The 20,858-nt window shown below is 38.2% G+C and overlaps 2 protein-coding genes across 2 annotated transcripts; one reads left to right on the forward strand and one right to left on the reverse strand.

Moving 5' to 3' along the window:
- Window positions 1-11,366, reverse strand: mau2 (MAU2 sister chromatid cohesion factor; the record flags this gene model as incomplete). The annotated part of the gene is made up of 18 exons (XM_079245520.1): window positions 1-1,279; window positions 1,430-1,557; window positions 1,652-1,742; window positions 3,504-3,615; window positions 3,697-3,774; window positions 3,873-3,922; window positions 5,473-5,556; window positions 5,663-5,728; window positions 7,201-7,278; window positions 7,464-7,567; window positions 7,681-7,771; window positions 8,178-8,324; window positions 8,447-8,602; window positions 8,792-8,819; window positions 10,145-10,239; window positions 10,448-10,543; window positions 10,704-10,787; window positions 11,133-11,366. The coding sequence occupies 18 exons, from the start codon at window positions 11,364-11,366 to the stop codon at window positions 1,205-1,207; spliced, it is 1,797 nt and encodes a 598-aa protein (XP_079101646.1). The 3' UTR covers window positions 1-1,204.
- A 1,129-nt stretch (window positions 11,367-12,495) lies between these two features.
- Window positions 12,496-18,546, forward strand: LOC306759100 (mitochondrial coenzyme A transporter SLC25A42-like). The gene is made up of 8 exons (XM_079244605.1): window positions 12,496-12,661; window positions 13,018-13,169; window positions 14,590-14,701; window positions 15,351-15,376; window positions 15,878-16,044; window positions 16,444-16,560; window positions 17,782-17,933; window positions 18,060-18,546. Exons 2-8 carry the CDS (start codon window positions 13,086-13,088, stop codon window positions 18,383-18,385), a joined length of 984 nt encoding a protein of 327 aa, XP_079100731.1. The 5' UTR covers window positions 12,496-12,661; window positions 13,018-13,085; the 3' UTR covers window positions 18,386-18,546.
- The last annotated feature ends 2,312 nt before the right edge of the window (window positions 18,547-20,858 follow it).

The following is a 20,858-nucleotide window of genomic DNA, read 5'->3' on the forward strand; positions in this document are numbered from 1 at the left end:
TTCATTTCAATCATACTTTTATTGGAAAATTATTGAAAACAATGTAAGAATTAAAAACATAGGCATTGGATAAAATATGGCTAGTACTCAAGCTTAAACTGTGTCCTTACAGTGCTTTAAATACCAAGCATTGGGATACCTACATAGGATAGCTAAAATAATACATATCACACTTTACTAAATTGAATTTATAAAATGTCACTGTACAATAAAAGGTTCAACAAGTGGCAAATCTATACAAACATACTGTGAAGAGACCATTTAGTGGAACTATCAAGACAAATGAAAATATATTCAAATTAAATATTTCCTTTCAATATCTGAACTCAAAAACTCTAAGCATGATTTGCAAAAAGTAATGTATGAACATTTGATGGAACTTAGAAACACTAAAAAAAGCATTAGTGAAATAAGTGTTTACGGGTAAGTTTAATGAAATTATATAAATTCCACCAGTATTTAAATGCATCGCCAGAGTGGATTGTTCACCTTTCCAAAACATCATACACTGTTAATTTGTAAAATTACATTTATCAAATTGCTATTGTGTGAAAATAAGTTATATGAGGTCTCTATTTCTTCCTACTATGGATTTTGTGCAAAAGAAAGATCTATAAAGAAATTTTAGTTAGCAACCGAGGTCAAAATCTATTGTACAGAGTCCACATCAGTAACTTCCATGTATGGGAAAGAAAAACATCATCCATACAAAAAAGGCAAGATGTAAAATATTTACCAACAGTTACAAAAATAGCAACATGAATAAATTAATTTCTTCTACGTTTCTTTACTGCGCCACCCCCTCCCATCTAACCCGTCGTTCTCCAACGTATGGGAAGAAAAAAAAAAAGAATCCTGGCAAATGTAAAGAAGGCTTTCTTATATATGAACAATGAAGCCCTTTTACACATTGCCTTGTGTCCTTCACCCTCTGATCAACAGTTCAGATCTGCTCTTGTACCCCTTAAGTGTCAATGCCATTAGAGTGTAAAATGCATGTACAACAACAATTCTTATAGTTTTACAACTTAAAAAAAAATATAGTTGACAATCAGGAACAAAACTTGTGAAGAAAATAAAGTGAAGGTCCAATGTCTCTTGTTAAAATCCTTTCAAGCTACAGTGGTCTGGATAGCAGGTGTTAGGCATCAAACTGCTGCGTGTGACAATTTACCAGCTACAATCACGCGCATCAAGAGCTTCTTCATAGCAGGCTTGCAAGGCTGGTAGTTGGACCATTTTGGGCTTGGATCTGAACAGGAGGGGGGCCATCCGTCCACTGAAAACAGATTTTTATATAATTGCATAATTAAAGTGTGGAAGACAGAAATGCCTCGATGAACACTGTAAATATGTAAATTCATTATGCCACAGGTGACAAAGTCATGACATGGAAACTTGGAGAATCAGTCAAAGCTGTTTCACATACACTGATGAGGTTATGCTCAGGGAGGCTGCAGGCTGCAATGTGGTCCTGCAGCAGCTGCTGGGAGAAGTTCTGGTGCATCTGTGCAGCTTCATGGGCATCCATGTTGTTTCCAAGAGCCTTGTTCAAGTCTGAAAGCACAGCACATGACCACAGTCTTCAAATGCAGTTTGGGTCTTAGTGCAGTAAATTACATTTAATGTGAGATGAGAAAAATGTCTGTACCTTTCAACAGCGCTGATGACCACAGCTGAACAGACATGTCAGGGATCTTGCTGGCCAGCTGCATGGCAGGGACGACCATGTTGTTACTTTCCTAGACACAGAGACAAACATTTAGTACTATTAATGCTTTTCAATCTCAACTGCTGCTCTGCAACCACATGTGTGCAACTAAATTAAAGTGTTTATAACAAAATGCCTTTGTAAAACCTTTACAAACACATTTTAAATCTCAATTATTGTAAAATGTTTTGGTAATTACCACTCTCCACTGTCTTTGAATGCAAATGTGTAAAGTTTAAAATCACATGGCTACGATCATCAGTTAAGGAAAAGCTAGCTTGAAATTGTGTTTAGTGAAGGGATGCAACTATTGCTGAATAATGTATAAGATATTTTAAAATATTCATTTGGTGTCCAAGGCTAAAAGCAAATTAAAAATTCTGAACCTAAAATATAGGGTATCCAATTGGGTGGGGGTGCAGCTGGAAGGATAGATGGCCAACCATTACCAACAGTAGTTTTTAAGTAGATAGTTTTTGTAACATGAGACACAGCGTTGTGTATTTGACAAAACAAAAGAAACTATACATCTATAAAATCTTTCCACGTTTTGGCACAACAGCAGCATCACGCAGAACAGTGACTTTAATGCTAACTGGAAACTATTGCTAGAATATGTACCTTTAATAAGACATCACACGATATGTAGTGATGTAAAAAAAATCCAGTACCGTGGTAATGAAGGATGAAAGCAACCCCTTTTAGTTTTAAAATCAAAATAAATAAACAGTAGATAAAAAGTAGTTTTGGTTTCAGTAAACAAATGTGACTTTAAGAGTCACATAAAAACTGTTCCCGGAGACATGAACTCAGCAGAAGACAGCTGCTGTCCAACATCTGCCACCATCTGTGTGTGATAGCTCACCTCTGAAGGAGGGAGATTAGATGCAATTTATCTTTAAACAGCAAGCAATCCTATGTTGGAACAATAAACGTATCAAAAACTAATAAATATTTGTTTTGTGCAACATGCTAAAAGATACACAACTCTCTTAGTTACACAAACGGGAATAAATATAAAAAAATTTGCATTCATTATTGGTGCGTCTAATTAATAACCTGTTACAGACAGGTCAGTGTGGGCCTGTTCTGCAGACCCTTGGCTTTAACTCCATTCAGTCCAGAGGCAAAAGGCAGAAATGATGTATACACACAAAGACCATGCATTTGCCTTTTTCCAGCAAACAAACTGGTAATTAAAAGAAGAATGTGTGGCGAGAACATGCACACCTCATGCATTCTTCGGATTATGTGTACAGTTTGAATGTTTCCTAATAAGAAGCAGAAGCAGGAAGAAAAAAATTTGTTTAGAATGATGCAAATTAAGTTTTTGTTTTTTGTTGATACATTTTTGTCACATGCTCTTATTTTTCTGTGGGATACAGATAACTACAGTTCATGATGGTTGTTGAAGACTTCACTAACAAAGTATTTAAAGAGCCTTCCGTATTTACAGTTGTCTCATATCATTTTAAGGTCTTCCAAAGGCTGTCAAAATAACTAAAAGGGAACAACAACAGCAATAAAAAGTTGTGTCCTTCCTGATCATGCCCAAGCAATAACGCTGGGTTTACTGGTCCTCCACTACTCTGATGTGATGTGTGAGCTAATGTTGGTCTCTTCTTCACAATCCAACCCTACATTTTTTTCTATTTCTATTTTCTTAAATATCTGCAATATCTTTATTTGACCATAGTCATGTATGATCATGAAACTAGAGACCCCCAGATGTTTCCAGGTAATCTGAAATCAACTTTAGCATGAGCTCTGTGTCCTAAGTGTTTAGTCTTACTCTGTGGTTGCCCAATACGTAGAAAATGTGGCCCAGCAGAACCAGAGAGCAGGCAGTCAGTCTGTTTAGATCCTCAGCGTTAGACATCTTCAGGGTTTCCCTTAAGAAACGTCTGGAACACAAAGAGAAGTGGTCTCAGTGCCAGGTGGGAGCATGGGTGTGTTTGCATCATGTGACTAGTGAGTTGCCGTACTTTGCCTCATTGTAGCGTCCCTGAAAGAAGGACAGGAGTCCCCTGATGTAAAAGGCTGCAGCGCGTAGACAATGGGAGCTGAAGTAAAAGCAAAGACACAGGACATGCAATTAATACTATTTACAATCTAATATTGTATTAAAAATACAAATATATAATAGAGTAGTTATTCTTACCTCACTGGGAAGTTATGGTCTGGGTTTATTCTCTCCAGGAGGCTGTAAAGCTAGAGAAGAAATAAAACAGGTATGTAAAGGAGGATAGTGTCTCCTTTTTTAAAAGTCAATGCTGCACTTTCAGGAAATCTAACTCATGTCTTGTGTATTGATAAAGAAACCCCTGGGTTTAGTTGTGAGACTGTAGATCAGGAGTGTCCAAAGTCAATCCTCAAAGGCCGCTATCCTGCAGGTTTTCGATGTATCTCTGCTTCTACACACCAGACTCACATTAAAAGGATCCAATAGCTTATGAAGTTCTGCACAATGACTCCTAATTTAATCAGGTGTGTTGGAGCTGGGATACCTGGAAAACCTGAAGGATTGTGGCCCTCGAGGACCAGAGTTGGGCACCTCGCTGTATATGCTTGGCTCACAACATGTGTGGAAAAAGAGCTTATGAATGCCCTCTGGTGGAAATGCGATGTAATGGCAACACCAGTTTCAGATGAGCATTTAACATGCACTGTAATTCAGGGAACCCCAAATCCTCAGGTGTGTTCCAGCAGGAAGTCTTGGAAAACCTACAGGACACCGGTCCTTGAGGACCAGGGTTGGGGATCCCTGCTCTAAATAAAGCCTGTTACATACTCCACGAGAAGCAAGAACTGAGTCCTTGCTCTCGAGGCTGCAAGAACAAGAAAAATCTTCTTTATTGTCAGGTCCATACATACTCCACAAGAAGCACGTCTGCAGCGGGGAGGGATCACTGCGGGGGGCGATGTCTGCTTTATGTGCAATGAACCCAGCTGTTACCTCCACCAAGGAGGTTGTTTTTCCCGGCGTCTTTTTGCTTAAGATAACTCAAAAGGTTACAGATGGATTTTTATAAAAATTTCAAGAGTTGTTGGAAATGTGAAAATGAAGAACTGATTAAATTCTGGTGGTGATCCGGATCACCATTTCGATCCAGAAATTTTTTTAAAAGGGTTCTTTAACATTGTGCTTGGCGGAGGTTTCCGCTCTCCGAGCGCTTTTCTAGTTTCATATTTAACGAGCAACTTTGTCCGCGGCAGGGCGGGTTGTGCACGCGGCTGGGTCCGAGTGTTTTAATTTTAATGCCACATGTAAAAATATTCGTATTCTCTCACCACCCCGATCAGCTGTTTTATCAATACAATCCATTTTACCTGCAACAGCAAAAATGCAGAAGCAGCAACTCTGCTTCATGCTTTTTACCCACGCCCACCTCAAATGTCCGACCAATCACACGATATTTCTCGGAGCCCCGCAAGAAAAAAGTTCTGCCAGCCCGATGTATTGAGAACTGTCTCCAAACGCGTCCGTGAGAACAAAATGACATCATTTTCTTCTCGGGGCCTCGAGAACAAGAAAAAAAGTTCTCGCTTCTCGTGGAGGATGTAGCAAGCTTTACACATTGATGGAAACTTTGTCCCTTTTTGGCTGATATCAGGAGCATATCAACACTAAAATACAAATTCATTGATTACATACTGATTTCAAAATAACAAGCATGAAACCACCACTTCATTTTTATTCAAAAGGGTTTTTTTTCTTCACACTGATAATGGTAAACCAACTAAATTATAATTCGACTAACCTCCTGGTGTCTGTTTCCTTCCCTTATGTACACACTTGCCAAGTTGGTTACAATGTATGTCCACAGCTCCTGGTGTGTGGTAAGCTGGTATACAAACAACAATGATGTATGAGATGAGAGAAGAGAGCACTGCAGCAGGAAGTCCAATAAAGGGAAAGATGATGTAGATGAACATCCAGTAGGCACTCACCCGCAAGGCCGTAGTAAACTGTGCTTCTGCATTATCCATGCAGTTTACTGAGATACAGTACAGACCCTGAGAGATGATAAGAAAGAAAAAAAAGAGACTATAGACAAATTTCTCTACCAATCATGATATAAAACATGTTTGATACTGTAAAATCCTTGTGTTTAGAGAACAACCTATGATGTTATTAACTATGGCAAGTCATCCTCACGGCAACCAGAGTTTTCGATAACAACAAATAACCAGTAAATTATTTACCGGCACAATTACCAGCCCGTGAACATGTTTACTTATTTAATTCACTATACGTGTAAATACTGCATATAGTTCCTCCTGTTATTTTGTTTCTGTCTCTGTGCTGTTGTTGCTATCTTCCCATAGCTGCTGAGACGTCCCAACATGAAACAAAAGTCTTATTTCTTTGTTTTCCTGTTTCACGGTATTGGAGCAATCACTTGGGGCGGGTCATCTTGCTCAGAGACATTTTTTCATACTCTGGGTGAAGTGGTTCCTCATCCTAATAGTCCGTACATTTTGTAATCATGAACAATTAAAAAAAAAAAAAAAAAAAAAAAAAAATATATATATATATATATATATATATATATATATATATATATATATATATATATATATATATATATATATATATATATATAGTTAGACCCCTCAGTTTACTGTAAATCTGTAAAAACTCTGACCAATCCAATCGTTTGCACCGAAATGGAGTTGTTCATTTCTTATATTTCCTAAACAACCAACCCTCCAGATAACCCCACCCTGCATATAAATGGCGTGTTGTGATGAAAATACAAAGTAGTGAAGAAGAAACTCTGAAGGCAAACATGGCTGAGAAAATGTAGGAAGGATTTCCCCGACCCGGCTCGGTTTAGTTGCCTCCTCCCTTTAAACAGCCGAGGAAGAGAAAATCGTTGGTGGAAAAAGCTGCAAATAAAAAAAAAAACCTTGGATCTCGCAAGGAGAAAAACCAGAGGGGGAGGAGCCAAGACAGGGTGCCACTTTCAAATCTTGCTAGTTCCCCAACATTACCTACCACAGCTTTAACTTATAAAAAAAAAATAAATCACCTACCCTAAGTGACTACTCCAGTTTTTTATGTGCTGTAATTTTCTTTTATGGCTTCAATCAGACAAACATTGAGACACAGATCATCTTTGTATGTCTTGTATTTTGAGTTGAGGCAGAAGACCACAGCCTTTGTAGTCCGTCTAACTGGCCATGTCACATTTTATGTGACAATGACGTCATTGAAGTGAGACATCCGTCAGAAATGTCCATTTCCACTGAGTTAAAGATGTAGCAGCCACTGCTGCACAAAAGCTGCGTCTGCTAAGATTTATGCCATCTTTTTTCTCAACCTTTGTCAAACTTTTATCAGCTGGCCATCATTTTGTAGGAACCGCCTATGCAAGTATTTTCAAATAGTTACAAAAACACATTTTGAAGTGATATGGAAAAGCACTAGGGTGTCAATTTAGATTAGACAGTGACCGGTTGATCAAACAAAATGAAATACTCACTAATAGTGTGTGTAGCTGAGCAGCATGGTTGGTGAATAACCTGGGGGACTGTTGGCACAGCTGACAAACCTGCGAGATCTGCGCACACAGAACAACAAGTTAATCTGCTCACTTTCATCAACTTCCTCCAGCATGCAAATCTACTTTTGTGACATTTAACAAAACAGATCTTTCAAGGTTGCTTGACTGCATCCTTGTCATGATGATGAACTTAAAAACAGAACAAAACTCAGGAGATAGCGATGGGGAGAGAAACAATGTACCTCTTGTAATGCAGTGGCCTTGTGGCCTGTGACGAGTCGGCACATGATGATGTGCTCCAGCAGAATGACTTGAAAGGTAGAGAGGATGGGGCTGCAGTCCAACACTAAAAACAAGAAATACAGTTTTATGAAACACTCTCTCAACCTGCTGTGCAACATGTTGACAGTCTGACCAGCAACACCCTACGTCAAGGTCAGCCATTACATTGCAACCTACTTTTTAGCTTCTCTAGTTGCATAAGAGCTTTGTCTGTGTACTTCTGGGCTTTCTCCAGATAGCCTGCTTGCATGGAGTGCATGACAGTAACCTGTGAAATTAAAATAATAAAATAAAAGAAACTTTTAACAACAGAAACCCAATGAATGAACCCAAAAAAAAGAACATATTTATAGAGGAATGGTTGCACCAGGCAGAAACAGACTCAATGGCTCCACAGTAACTTAATAACAAGCTATTTTTTTAGTCTCAAAATTATTCAAAACAGTCTATGACTGAACTTGCTACAAGCTATATTTAATCTAAATTTTATATTTAAAAATAGTAGATAATTTTGTGATGTTTTATGCCACTAATCTAAAGCATTTAGGATTTTTGTCTTTTTGACCCCAGTAATTTGATATAAACCAAGCTATGAAGCTGGTGCTGCTTAAATGGGGAACTATAACTTTAAAGAGTTTTTTAGTAACAGAGAGGGAAAAAAAGCAGCACATTACCAAATAAACGAGGACACACATGTGCTCCTTGGGCAGCCAGTGGAAGAGATCAGCTGGGTTGCTGGGCAGGATCTCATCATCGTGGAGTGTAGAAATTGTCTGGATACACTGCTGCAGCTGTTTCAGACACGGTTTTACACTCTTCACCTGCAGCGACACAAACATTGCAACCTATCAAACGCCATGTCCTAGATCATTAAATTTAACCTCTGAATGCATACCAAACAGCATCTTTACCAATGCTGACCCATCCAGGGTGGGTTTCCTACCTGTCCAGCATCCAGGTAGTGTGTGACCTGCAGTACCAGGAAGAAGACCCTCAGAGATTCCTTTTGGATTGGGTTTCCCTGCCAGTTTTCCACTATCGTTCCACACAGTGTGAGAAGGGGATGCACCTCCCCGAGCTTCCTCTCCATTAGCAGCAACTACAAGGTAAGAAAAACAAACACAATCAAGATTTGATTTTCAACAGTAATTTATAGACAGAGCATGCCATTGTTGTACATTGAGAGAAATTCATGAAAAAAAAAAAAAGAGTAATATGATGTAATTTAAAAAAAAAAAATGTTTGTGAGTTTGTATACAGTTGAAGGGAAATAAAAAAAAAGACTCACCATTCCTTTACTAAGCAGAAACAAAGCCCTAGAAATAGAGAGAGATACAGAGTCTGTATATCTGTCATCTTTAATATTAAGACATTTTGTACTAAAAAGTAGTCAGGATTAGGAGAATGTTTTCCCCCACACCACAAGGAAGTCCACGTTTTATTTTTTATTTTTTTGCTGCTTGAATTTCTTTAGCTTTATTTTCCCAGTCTTGGTGTAGTATTATAAAAAGACTTGGAAGATTGCTTTCATAAAGAACCTGTTGTTTTTCTAAATGAAAATAGTGTTTTGTTTTTTTAAAGCAGAAAGGTTATAAAGATAGGAATAAAATTTTCCTTTAAGTGCTCTTGATTGCTTGATTCTTATACAGCAAACTCATATAAAATATCAGTAACAGTAGGACCTTCTGCTGTTCATGTTTTCAGTGTCTACGAAGAAAAGATAGAATATATAAACTCCATTTTAAGACATCAGGAAGAGGATCTTCAACAGCCAGACAATCTAAACCTGTGTAAGAGGGCACAACTGTAGTGCAAAATTAGGAAGTTTTATTCTATAAAAGGCATTATATATATATATATATATATATATATATATATATATAAATAACAAAATAATGTTTTCTGTGAAGTCAGGTTATTATAAGTTTCAATGTAGTATCCAACTTAGTTCAAGTTCAGTTAAAAACATTTTCATGTTCTCAGATCAGTCACTTACACATGTATGGATTATTTTTATATGATCACATTGTATGTAGTAAGCTTTTAAGTGTAAAAAAAAAAAAAGCTGCATTTCTATCACAGCAACATACTACATTGACCATTCATTAAACTAAACGGTAAGAAAATAGTTATATGATCTGGGTCTGCTTCACTTGGTCAAGCCAACGCTCACCAATGAATGAAAACATGCAGTTTACATCAGCTGCAAATATATACCACAATGCAATGAAGGAAGTCTGATACAATATTATTAGAATTTCATAAATGTATTATTTCCTTTTAACGACTAGGTAGTGCAAAAGTCACTCATTGATTAAGACTAAATAATTATACTATACTTATTATACTAAATAATTTCTTAAGCATAACTATGTTTTCATTCTGTGCAATATTTTTCTTTCATAGGAATGATGGGAATGAGATCTATGAAAAAAAACAAAAAACAACTTTACAGTTCATTTGATGCAGCTTGGAATAGCTTGTAAAATGGTAATACCCCACCATACAAACCAACAGAGCGGATCACATGGGTAAAATAGCAAGATTGACACTGATTGATTCCTTCTAGATTGATGTGGTCTATAAATATTTTGCTCTGAGTATACATCAAGCATGATGCACAATCAACAGCAACTTTTACCTGGTATATTCTGAGCCCACCACTCGGGCATACTCGGCTCCAACACCCAGAAGGTCACATGCTGACACCAAATCTTTCTCCAGTGTATGAAGTTGCTGAAAGACAAAAAAAGAAAAAAAAATCCTGTCATTATAGAATACTTGTTTGTTAGCTGGACACAAACTTGGAAAGTTGGTACTTGGGAAGTTTTAAAAGTACAATCCTGTTTTAATTTCAGCTCCAATACTGCTGAGCATGTAAAGAAGTTGATGAATCAATGTTACACGGACAGAAATAGATTCATCCCCCTACAGTGATACATACCGCCAGCTGGAACAACAGTCTGCAGTGCCAGTACGGTGTTTGTTGTGAAATTTGAATGGCTTTACGCAGCAAAGGTTTTGCAGAGTCCACCAAATTCTGGAAATTAGTCAAAGAAATAATTGATCCACAGTTATGAACAAATAGCATCACGAACCCTCCATGAAATGAAAGCCTGTTTAAAGTCAGAATAAAAATAATTTGTGTGTGTTTTGCTGTTTCTAATTCGGTTGCAGTGTCATTATCTCAGTGGGCTTACCTGTTGGCAGAAGAGTTCTGACAAAATGCTGGCGGCTTCAAATTTAACATCTTCAAATTGAGGAACTTGTTGAGAAATATACCACTGTAAAATGACAAACAGAATATTAGTGGTCTCTCACTTGCTAAAGTTTAAAAAAAAAAATATATATATATATATAATTCACATGAATCCCTGACAGCAAATTCTGTGACCTATACCGGAGAAAGAACGAAAGTACCCGACCCGGGAGCGATTTCCGAACACACAGCTGACTCATTTTACAGTGTAACAAACCTTACATTTAAACTTTTTTTCCCCCCATTGTAATATCTGCAAATGAAAAACCACTGAAAGACTTCCGCGCTTTGCTGTTTTTACTGTCTGCGGCCTACAATAGTCCCGTTCTCCGCAGCATCCCCGCTCTTTCCTAGCTCAGACGCCCCTCACCGCTTTCTCCAGGTGGCTGCGGGCCAGATCGCTGTTCTTGGTGTGGTGGTAGAGAACGGAGCCCAGCTGAAGATGTGTCCGGGCCTCAATCCTCTGCGGAGGCTTAAACTGAAACACAGCTTGCAGACAGTGCACACACAGTCGTATTTTGGGCGGACTGGAGGTTCGGAAATGCTCCGCAAAGCCGAGAAGGGCGAGGTACCAGCGCTCCGGGGCCTCTACGTTTGACGCCATTTTCCCAGACAACAACAAGTTTTTCACCGCTGCGACCAGACCCGCGGGTTGCCAGGTCGGGTCAAATATAGCAACTCAAAGTCAAAGTGGCTTTGTTTATGGTTGATACTTTTCTTTTCTTTTCTTTTCTTTTGTAAACGTCTCGTTTGCTTACGGTACAAGGATAACAGAGGAGTACATAGCAGCTTTAAAATGGTCTATTTGATTCTTAAATAGCAAAGAAATTATTCTCATTCATTTCTTTACAACAGCAAGCAACATAAATAGTAAGTCTTTTTATTTGATGCACAAAACACTTGAGCAAACATACATTTTCAAACTCCAAACCTTTCTACTTCCAAACCTTTCTACTTATTCAGGTTTGATTATTGTTATTAGTCAATGTGGCAGATGATGATGTGTTCCCTTATTGTTACATAACTGCTCATGTTTTAGAATTTGTCTTTGGAGTTTTTTTTTTTGTTTTTTTATTTGTTGCCAGTCAAACTTTTTACAAAAAGAAAAAAGGAAGAAACCACATCATTTGAAAGGTTGTGCTTGCAAAACAATTCATGAAGCACAGGACAGAACAGGAAAACTTAACATTTCACAAAATCTAACATTTTAAAATACAAGATGAAAAGTCATTTTCTACATGTTGGATAAAGTGATTATCAAGCAGCAATGCTAGACAACTCCAGACTGATTGTTTAACTCTTTTCTTTATTTCAGACCCTTCTAGACTGAATTTCTTACTTTTGAACTACTGATCTTACAAATTAATTGTGAAATATTACGAGGAAAATAAAATCTCTATTTCAAATTGATCAGTTCTTTTTAATAATTTGAAAACTGATCATAAAAAGCGAAGAGCAAACATGGCAACCCAATGTTGTACGTAATCTCGCGATATCACAAATAAACAGCCGCTTTAGCTCTTGGATACTGTAGTCCAAAATACTGGCATACACTGTCCCAGTTTCTGTAAAACCTACTCCGTCCAGAATAATCTTGAGTGATAGGGGTGGGGGGCAGGTCCGTGCTAACAGCGATCTTGCAGACGTCGTTTGTAAACAGACGTCGTCGCGTGACACCTGTCTTAGGCAATCATTTTTTTTTTTTTTTAGAAAAAAAACGTCAACAACGTAAAAAGACGTGAAGGAAGGACACCTCGCAGCTTGTGGCAAGTTTATAAAAGCGAGGAAGCAGCCTTCCCAGCAAACGCGATGTGTGGAAGAAGCTGCGAGGCAGACTGCTGACCGACTTCACACGACGAACATTTGTAAACACACGGGAGGCTTTGAAACACAAGCAAGGTAACTCATGCAGCATTCAAACATTGCTTTGCGGGGTTGTTTTGCACAACTATGAAGCGCATGTTTATTTGTTTATATGAGGTATGCTCATTAAGTGATCAGGTTTCGCTCAGCTGGACGCGATGTTATCGATGTGTTTGGTTCTGTGTTGATTAATAATGATGGCTTTAAACCCCCTGAGTACAACACTTTGTTTACAAGCCAGGCTGCGTGGATAGGAGCATGGGCGTGAGAGCAATCACGTACGCGCTTCGTGGTACGGACACTGCGACACGCGGGGATGTTGTGTTTTAAAGAAAACACGGGAATATTTTCGAATTGCTCATGCAGATTATTTTCATAATGTTTCCCTGCAGAGTCGGATTGTTTACCCTGAATGAGAGCGCCAGTGTCTGACCGCCTTGGTAATCTTTAAAGGGCACTCATGGCCCACCGTGTGCACGAGCAGAGCCGTCTGCCTGTGGCCCAGGCCACGGTGATGACCCTGCCACCTTCCAGCCAAGCAAAGGTGAGCACTGTTAATACTCATAATTCTCATGCAGATGATCCAGTGTTGGAGCTTGTTTGGACAGGTTAGATCAGTCAGGGTGTGGACGACATTTCAAGCTGTTCAATCACCCAGTAGTCAAAAGAGAGGCTGAAAATAACAACAAATCCTTAAAGGTGACCTGTTAAGTCATATGAAAGTTGGTTTTGTTTTTTGTTTTTTTGTTTTTTTTTACATATTTCTAAAGATAGTGTGGATTTGAGCAATTGATATTGCTGAATGATTTTGTTTTTTTTTCTTTCATTTATGATTAACCCGAAAACAAATGACAGTGTGTACCTACTAGACTCTGCTCAGCTTTATGATTGTGGTGTTGTTGTAACACCCTGTACAGCCTTACTGATATGTCTCTGCTTGTACACTGCTGTAAATAGAAAGGAGAGGCCAGCTAATCCAAAGCTGGTCTCAGCTTTCAAAGAAATGCTTCGGTGGACACTTGATAAGCTGAATTATAAGTTTTTAAACACTACTTGGTATCTATCTAGTGTTCTTATTAATTGAATAAAAATAGTTTTAAATGAAAAGGAAAATCAAAGTACATCCAATAGTTCGTTTAGGCTTGTGGCCACCTTAAGGTCAACTCTAAACATTTGAATTGGGTTAAAATCTGGACTTTACTCTTTTTTTTTTTTTTTTTTTTGTTATTTTTCATTCATGCTGGTGTGGTTGGACTTAGTGTTTTCTTGCATGACCCAATTTTGGCCCAACTTCAGCTGTCAAACAAACAGCCTCAGCTTTGGCTCTGTGGTATACTCGGGTATATAGAGGAGTTCATGTTCAGCTTTGCAAACTGCTCAGGTTCTGTGGCTGCAAAGCAGCTGCAACTCAACGCCCCTCCTCCACCGTTGCCTTGTTGGTGGGAGATGTTTGTACTGGCATGTTGAGTTAGGATTTTTTCAGATGTAGTGCTGTTCGTTATGACCCAACATCTCAACTTAGGTCTCATTTGCACAAAAGACATCGCTCCAGAAGTCTTTTTTTTCTTTATCTAAGCCACGCTGCCACGTTGCTTCTAAACAAGCCATACTTGCTCAGTGTTTTGCATTTGTCATATTATTACTTTTACCTTTTAACTTTTAAGAACTAAGCACATAAATACTACTCTGTTTATAGTAGTTTATAAATAGGTTACACATTGCAATGACTTGTTTTAATGCTATATTAATGTTCTTTATTAGATATGTGTGTGAGACAGAAGTCATTGACAGTACCTTTTGAAAGATGGAGTGTTGACACTGATAAGCAAGCATGCCATGTTTAGGAAAATTCCACAGCCTTGTAAACAGAGAAAAGATACCGTCTGACTTTGTTCATTCGCACTTAGTAGCTGTTGTAAGGTTAACTGCTATCTGTATAACGTGACATAAATGTCTTCAAACAGGACCTGAGGCCCAGGTTGACCACCCTGGATTCTCTGTTGTGTGGTGCGTTTGCTGGTGCAGTGGCCAAAACAGTCATCGCACCTCTGGATCGCACCAAGATCATTTTCCAAGGCAAGAAGAAAAAGCTAATTTCCACATATTAGGGGTGGGAAAATCGAATCGAAAAATTGAAAATTGGAATTTTTTTGTTTCACAATTTTAAAATCGATTTTTTTTTTTGTTTAAAAAAAAAATCGATTTTTCTTTTTTTTATTCAATGAAATAAAATTATTCTACTATAATTTTTAGTAATTTTTTATTGGTTTTAATGATCTTTTTACTTGTCTTCTTGGGCATTATAGTAGCAGAATGATGGTCTGGCTACTGTGTTGTTTTCTCCTTAACTGAAATCAAGAAAAATTACTAGCAAAAAAAGGTTTTTATAAATTTTTGGGGGTTTTTAATCGACAAAAAACTGCAATATCAAAGAATTTTGAGAATAGCTATATAAAACGAATCGGCACCCAAAAAAATCAGAATCGTATCGAATTGGGACAAAAGCATATCGTCACAGCCCTACCACATATGTACAGAAAACAAACTGTATTTAAGTGATTTAATGTTATGCAAATAAGACTAGAATTGTTTTTTTTCTGTTCGTACCAGAGTTTTAGCTGTAACTGTTCTGACTAATTGCTAATCCTCTTAGTAGATGTTTAGCCTACATGTGAGAATGTGTTGTTCAAGCCTGAGGTTTACTGTGTTTCTTGTCATTTTACAGTGTCCTCTAAAAGATTCTCGGCGAAGGTGAGTTGAGATTTTCTCTAATCAGCACAACAGGAAGTGATAAATGTTCTGTTTATGACCCATAATGAGGAGCTGAAGCGATAAGCAGGACCATTTACGGCACAATTACTCAACAGTTGTTTGTTTTTACCTTGTGCAAGTAATTTTTTTTCACTCTAAAAAGCATTATCCAGTATATATTTTCTTCAATACACCTAAAATAGATATTGTTGTGTATTCAAATGATCACCAGATTATTAAGTTCTAGTACATCAAGGTTTATAGTATATTAACTAGTAAAGTGGTTTATTGCTTCAGTAATAAAATGAGTCCTGCTTGTATCTGGATCACCTCTGTTGTAGCAAAAGCATCTACGCCCTCATTTACATGTTTACACACACATTCACGCTTAAGAGCTTTATGCATTATTGCACAAATGATTATGTAATGGGAATATGCTGAACTTGTTAAGATGATTAAGATGCTGAAAACATTATGGTTATCTACAAATGTTGTTTGCAGGAGGCCTTCAGAGTTCTTTACTGTACGTACATGAAGGACGGCTTCCTCAGTCTGTGGAGGGGGAACTCTGCCACCATGGTGAGGGTCATGCCCTACGCTGCCATCCAGTTCTGCTCGCACGAGCAGTACAAAAAACTGCTGGGGGGCCGCTATGGCTTCCAGGGAAAGTAAGTAAAGAGTGTGAATATGTGTTTGGTGGCTTTTAGTCTCTGCAGTTGGTGAAACACTTTAATTGTTGTTACTGGGTAAAAAATCTGTACACACCAACCTGTTCAATCTATGAATGGGAAGGCACTCTCATCAACTTCTGCTGTACTTTCTGCTTAGTGCTGATAAGCATTTGTTATGTATTCAGCTTTAATTAAGAGGACGGCTTGGTAAACATTAGATCTGGACATCCACACAGTTCGCTTCGTCATTGAAAGTAACGTAGCATGCTGACATTAGCATTTTGCACAAAGCAGCGCAGCGTCAACCTGCAGCCTGAGAGTTTCTTAGTACAGAAGCTGTTCCATATATATTCTAAAGAAAGCTTACTTACTTTTATTTTTTTGTTTTTGTTGCAGAGCACTGCCTCCTTTCCCACGTTTCCTAGCTGGTTCTCTGGCCGGTACAACGGCTGCCATGCTAACTTACCCGCTGGACATGGTGCGAGCCAGGATGGCTGTCACTGCCAGAGAAATGTAAGCATCTGCAATGTCTGGACGAGCACGCTCGGCAAGCAGATGATCAATAGATTAATGAGAACCCATTCTTTAAGCGTCAGCTATTTTGGTAAAACTCAGTTTTGGATCAGTTTGGACCAATCTTGTAGTTACAGGCAGGTTTTAGCCGATTTGCTTCTCTTCTTTTCTATTGGTGAGCTTCAAATTTCCTCTTTGCTTGGACACTAACAGGTGTGATCGTAGCTTTATGTTTTGTTACAGTTTTTATATCATCCATATTGTTCCTGAAGTTATGATCCTGTCAGAAGAGTTGTGTGTTTTGGGAGTTTTTGGAGTCTTCAGTCTCATTTTGGTCTTACTTCTCAGGCTCTTAGACCCTTGCACTTTGAGCCAGTCTACAGGTACATGACTTTTTGCTCCAAGATCAGGCTAAAGTTTAATTTGTTTCAATTTAACTTGCTTTCAACATCTGGATCGAAAGAAATTTCAAGCAAGATGTGATGTGGTATGGTGTAATTTAATTTTTTTAAATCAAAATGTAAGTACAAAGTGGGTTACTACGTAGACATTATTAGTGAGGTGATATAGATTAAATTATTAATGTACTCGAGTGATATTTATATTTTACGTCTTTCGGTTATTCTCTATGGCCTCTATCTAGCCTATTAAGTGCATTCCCCAATATCTACTACATTCCAGCAACCTGTAGATGCAACCCTTGTCCAATACACATGAACCAAATAAATGTCTCACTGCCAGGCCTCTGCAGAGCTGGATGACATGCTGAAGAGCGATTTCTGCTATTTGATTCAGGTTCGTTGAAGAAGGGATGCATCTAAAAGTTGCAGGATTGTAGATTTTGTGGACTGAACTTGAGCTCCCCTGGTGTCGATATTCATTCCTATCCCAGCTCCCTCTGGACAAGACGAGAGGCAGAGTACACCTTAGCCAGGCCGTAGACAAAGTATTTCAGACATTTTTATATTAAATATTTTCATATAGAATTGAAGATACTCAACTCTTCTTTTTAACTTAACCAAATTTCACTTCTCTTAATCTCAAATGTATTTTAAGATGTATTTTAAATGTATTTTAAGGCTGAAGCATCCACCACATCCTTCTTTTTCTCTTTTATTGTGTCTTCCTTCACTGGAAAGTTCATCTTTTCCTGCTCACAGTTGTTACTGCATCACACAACTGAAAAGTAAGCTTGTGTCACCATGTGTTTGCTTGTGACAGGTACAGCAACATCATGCATGTCTTCGTGCGGATCTCTCAAGAGGAAGGCGTGAAAACTCTTTATAGAGGCTTTACTCCCACCATCCTGGGGGTCATCCCATACGCAGGGATCACCTTCTTTACTTATGAGACGCTCAAAAAGCTGCATGCAGGTACTGTTCAGTCCTTTTTTTTTTAATTTGAAGTCGTGGGTCATTTGTGTTGAAATTTGACAGATTTAGGTGAATTACAGCTTGCTGACATTCACGGTATCTTTTGTTTTTTCTGTCTCACGGCAGAAAAGACGAAGCGATCCCAACCATACCCTTACGAGCGCTTGGCCTTTGGTGCCTGTGCGGGCTTGATCGGACAGTCGGCTTCATACCCTCTGGACGTGGTGCGCCGGCGTATGCAGACAGCTGGAGTGACCGGCTCGTCCTACGTCACAATTCTGGGGACCATGCACGAGATCTTGAGACAAGAAGGGGTCAGACGTGGACTGTACAAGGGCCTGAGCATGAACTGGGTTAAAGGGCCTGTTGCGGTGGGGATTAGCTTCACCACATTTGATGTCACGCACAACCTTTTGCTGAAGTTGCATCAGATGGGCTACTCTATCCACTGAGTCATGTTGGAGCTGAAGAGGGATAAAAGTAGACCAGACAAGACTGGCGTGATGAAAGGGTAGAGGGGGGTCAGGTCTGTGACACGGCTAATACAAGTGTGTGCTCTGTGCAGGACGGTCCTGCTGCACATTCCTGGTCCCTACAGGTGTGATTAACTAGACATGGGATATGTTGTGCACAAAGAAACAATTTTGTGCAAACTGAGCTAAACGCTCAGTCAATGCTCTCTGTCAGTAAGCGATGGGGGGGGGGGGGGGTTAATTGCTGTTCGTACAATCAAACTTTAAATGAGGGTAATGTCAGAATGGCATAACTGATGGCAGAGTAGGAGAGCTTTTTTTATTCACGGATTTATTAGGGAGGGCTTTGACTTAATGCTTGCACTTTATCTTTTTTTTTTTTTTTTAACAAAAAAAACTTATTTTTAATTTTAGATTCTTTTTCATGTAGTTAGAAATTTCATTTTTATTTTAATGATGGTTTCTTTTTCAGTTATGTGAACGAGACTGATGATGGGGGGTTGTAATGTGCAACGAAAAGGCAATGATGCATTTCTGAGTTTTATGACGGTGCCAATGTGTACTGAATCTACGCTGTGGGAGTAAATGTTTATAGGAGGGTGATCATGTCAGCAGGACTGCATAGTTTCACTGTCCATTATAATAACCTTCTAATACCTCTAATGTCTCATAAGTGGATGCAAATCAAACAGAGAAACAAATTATAAATAAATATTATACATACATACACACACACACACATATATATGATATAAAATTATATATTATACAGAATATGTGTTTGTGAATATTAAGATTTTTTTGTTTTCCCTGTACTTAAATGCCAGTTTAACTCAGTTATGTTTCATAATAAACAAGTTAAATCAAACATTTTTTGATGATGTACATCTCAAAGGTAAAGTCTGTCCAAAGATACCGGTTTACATGCTGACTTTGCAATAAAGTGTCCATTCACAGCACTGAGCATCGAGTGCATTTGTCCACATGAGGGAGCCGTGTGATAAGGAGCACAAAGTGCATCTCCAACAATGGCGAGCACTTTAAGTTCCACACAGTTCTTCGCTTTTTCTGTTTTTTCCCCCCTGTCTACAGCAGTCACTGCTTACATAATAAATATATATATATATATATATATATATATATATATCTCACTTCTGAATCGTGTTAAATCCATTATGTGTGTTTCCATCACTAGATGGCAGCATTGAGCAGTTCCTCCTTCCTGTACACGCTGAAGCATTATAGAGGTTATTTAGGCACTGATCACCTCATGGCCTCCACTTGACCTGCTCTTTGCTCACCGAGACACTCATGTCTGTTTTGTTAAATCTGCAAATCAAGCATTTTATTTAAGATATTTTAAGTTGAATTTCTGTCACTTGTACAAATATTTTTTTCAGTTTTTGTTTTTGTACATGCCGGTTAAGATAGTGTTTTTACTTTTAAACACTTCTAAATCATTTTAAGTAGGATATTTTATCATTCTTAAATTACATTTATTAATCTACAATTAAAATAATTACAATTTAAAAGAAATAATTCACCCTTTTTTGCAGGTCATAATAGTTTATAAAAATCCACCTTCTCACAGAATAAATAAAAATATTTTTCAGCTACACATTTACTTAAAAAATATAAAAAGAATCCATATTACCTTAAGAGCGAGTGTTTACACTTTTATTAGGTTGATTAAATATGACTCAGGTATCCACACACATCAGCTTGAGTCAGAATAATCCAAAATTAATTATTACAGATAACTATTACACTTAAATTTATTCTGAACATTTAGAAAAATAAACGTTTTCCCATGTATTATTATTATTATGAGATCCTAATTTCTATCCAAATCTATTCAAACAAAAAGGATGTTGGAGTATTTCTACAGATTTCTCCCCTTATTGCATTTTACTGCATGGATTAGTGCGCATGAGCTGTGAGTACATCTGAATCATATGTAAGTGTGTGTGCATGTGTGTATCTAGTCTGTCGCATTGTTGATCACATTTTATCACCCCCAAAATAGCTTTTCTTTCTTCACCAGAGGCTGACTTATCGTCTTACCAGCTCAGGGTGGAGGGGCCCTGCTTACCCTCCTTCTCGGCATCATTCCTGCTTATATGACCTTGACTGTGAATTATGGGATACCCTGCCACCCTACAGTGTGCAGCCACCCAGCCTGGTGTTGCAACAGTCGAAACAATGCGACTAGGTGGATAACATGGGCAGAGGGCGGGTGGCTGAGAGAAGCAGGAAGATGAAGCGGAGGAGGAGGGGTGGAAAAGATGCTTCTTGAAGGCACCGTTGCCATAGGTAACCTGGATCTGTGCCAGGAGATGGGTGTGAACCATTTGCATGTATTCAAATCTTGCATGAATAATTCACTGTGAAGCCCCTGCTGAAGTGCAAGCAGACAATAGCTTTTCACACATACACACAAATGCACAGTACA

Source organism: Telmatherina bonti (assembly GCF_933228915.1).
Source record: "Telmatherina bonti genome assembly, chromosome: 8".
NCBI classification, from domain to species: Eukaryota; Metazoa; Chordata; class Actinopteri; order Atheriniformes; family Telmatherinidae; genus Telmatherina; species Telmatherina bonti.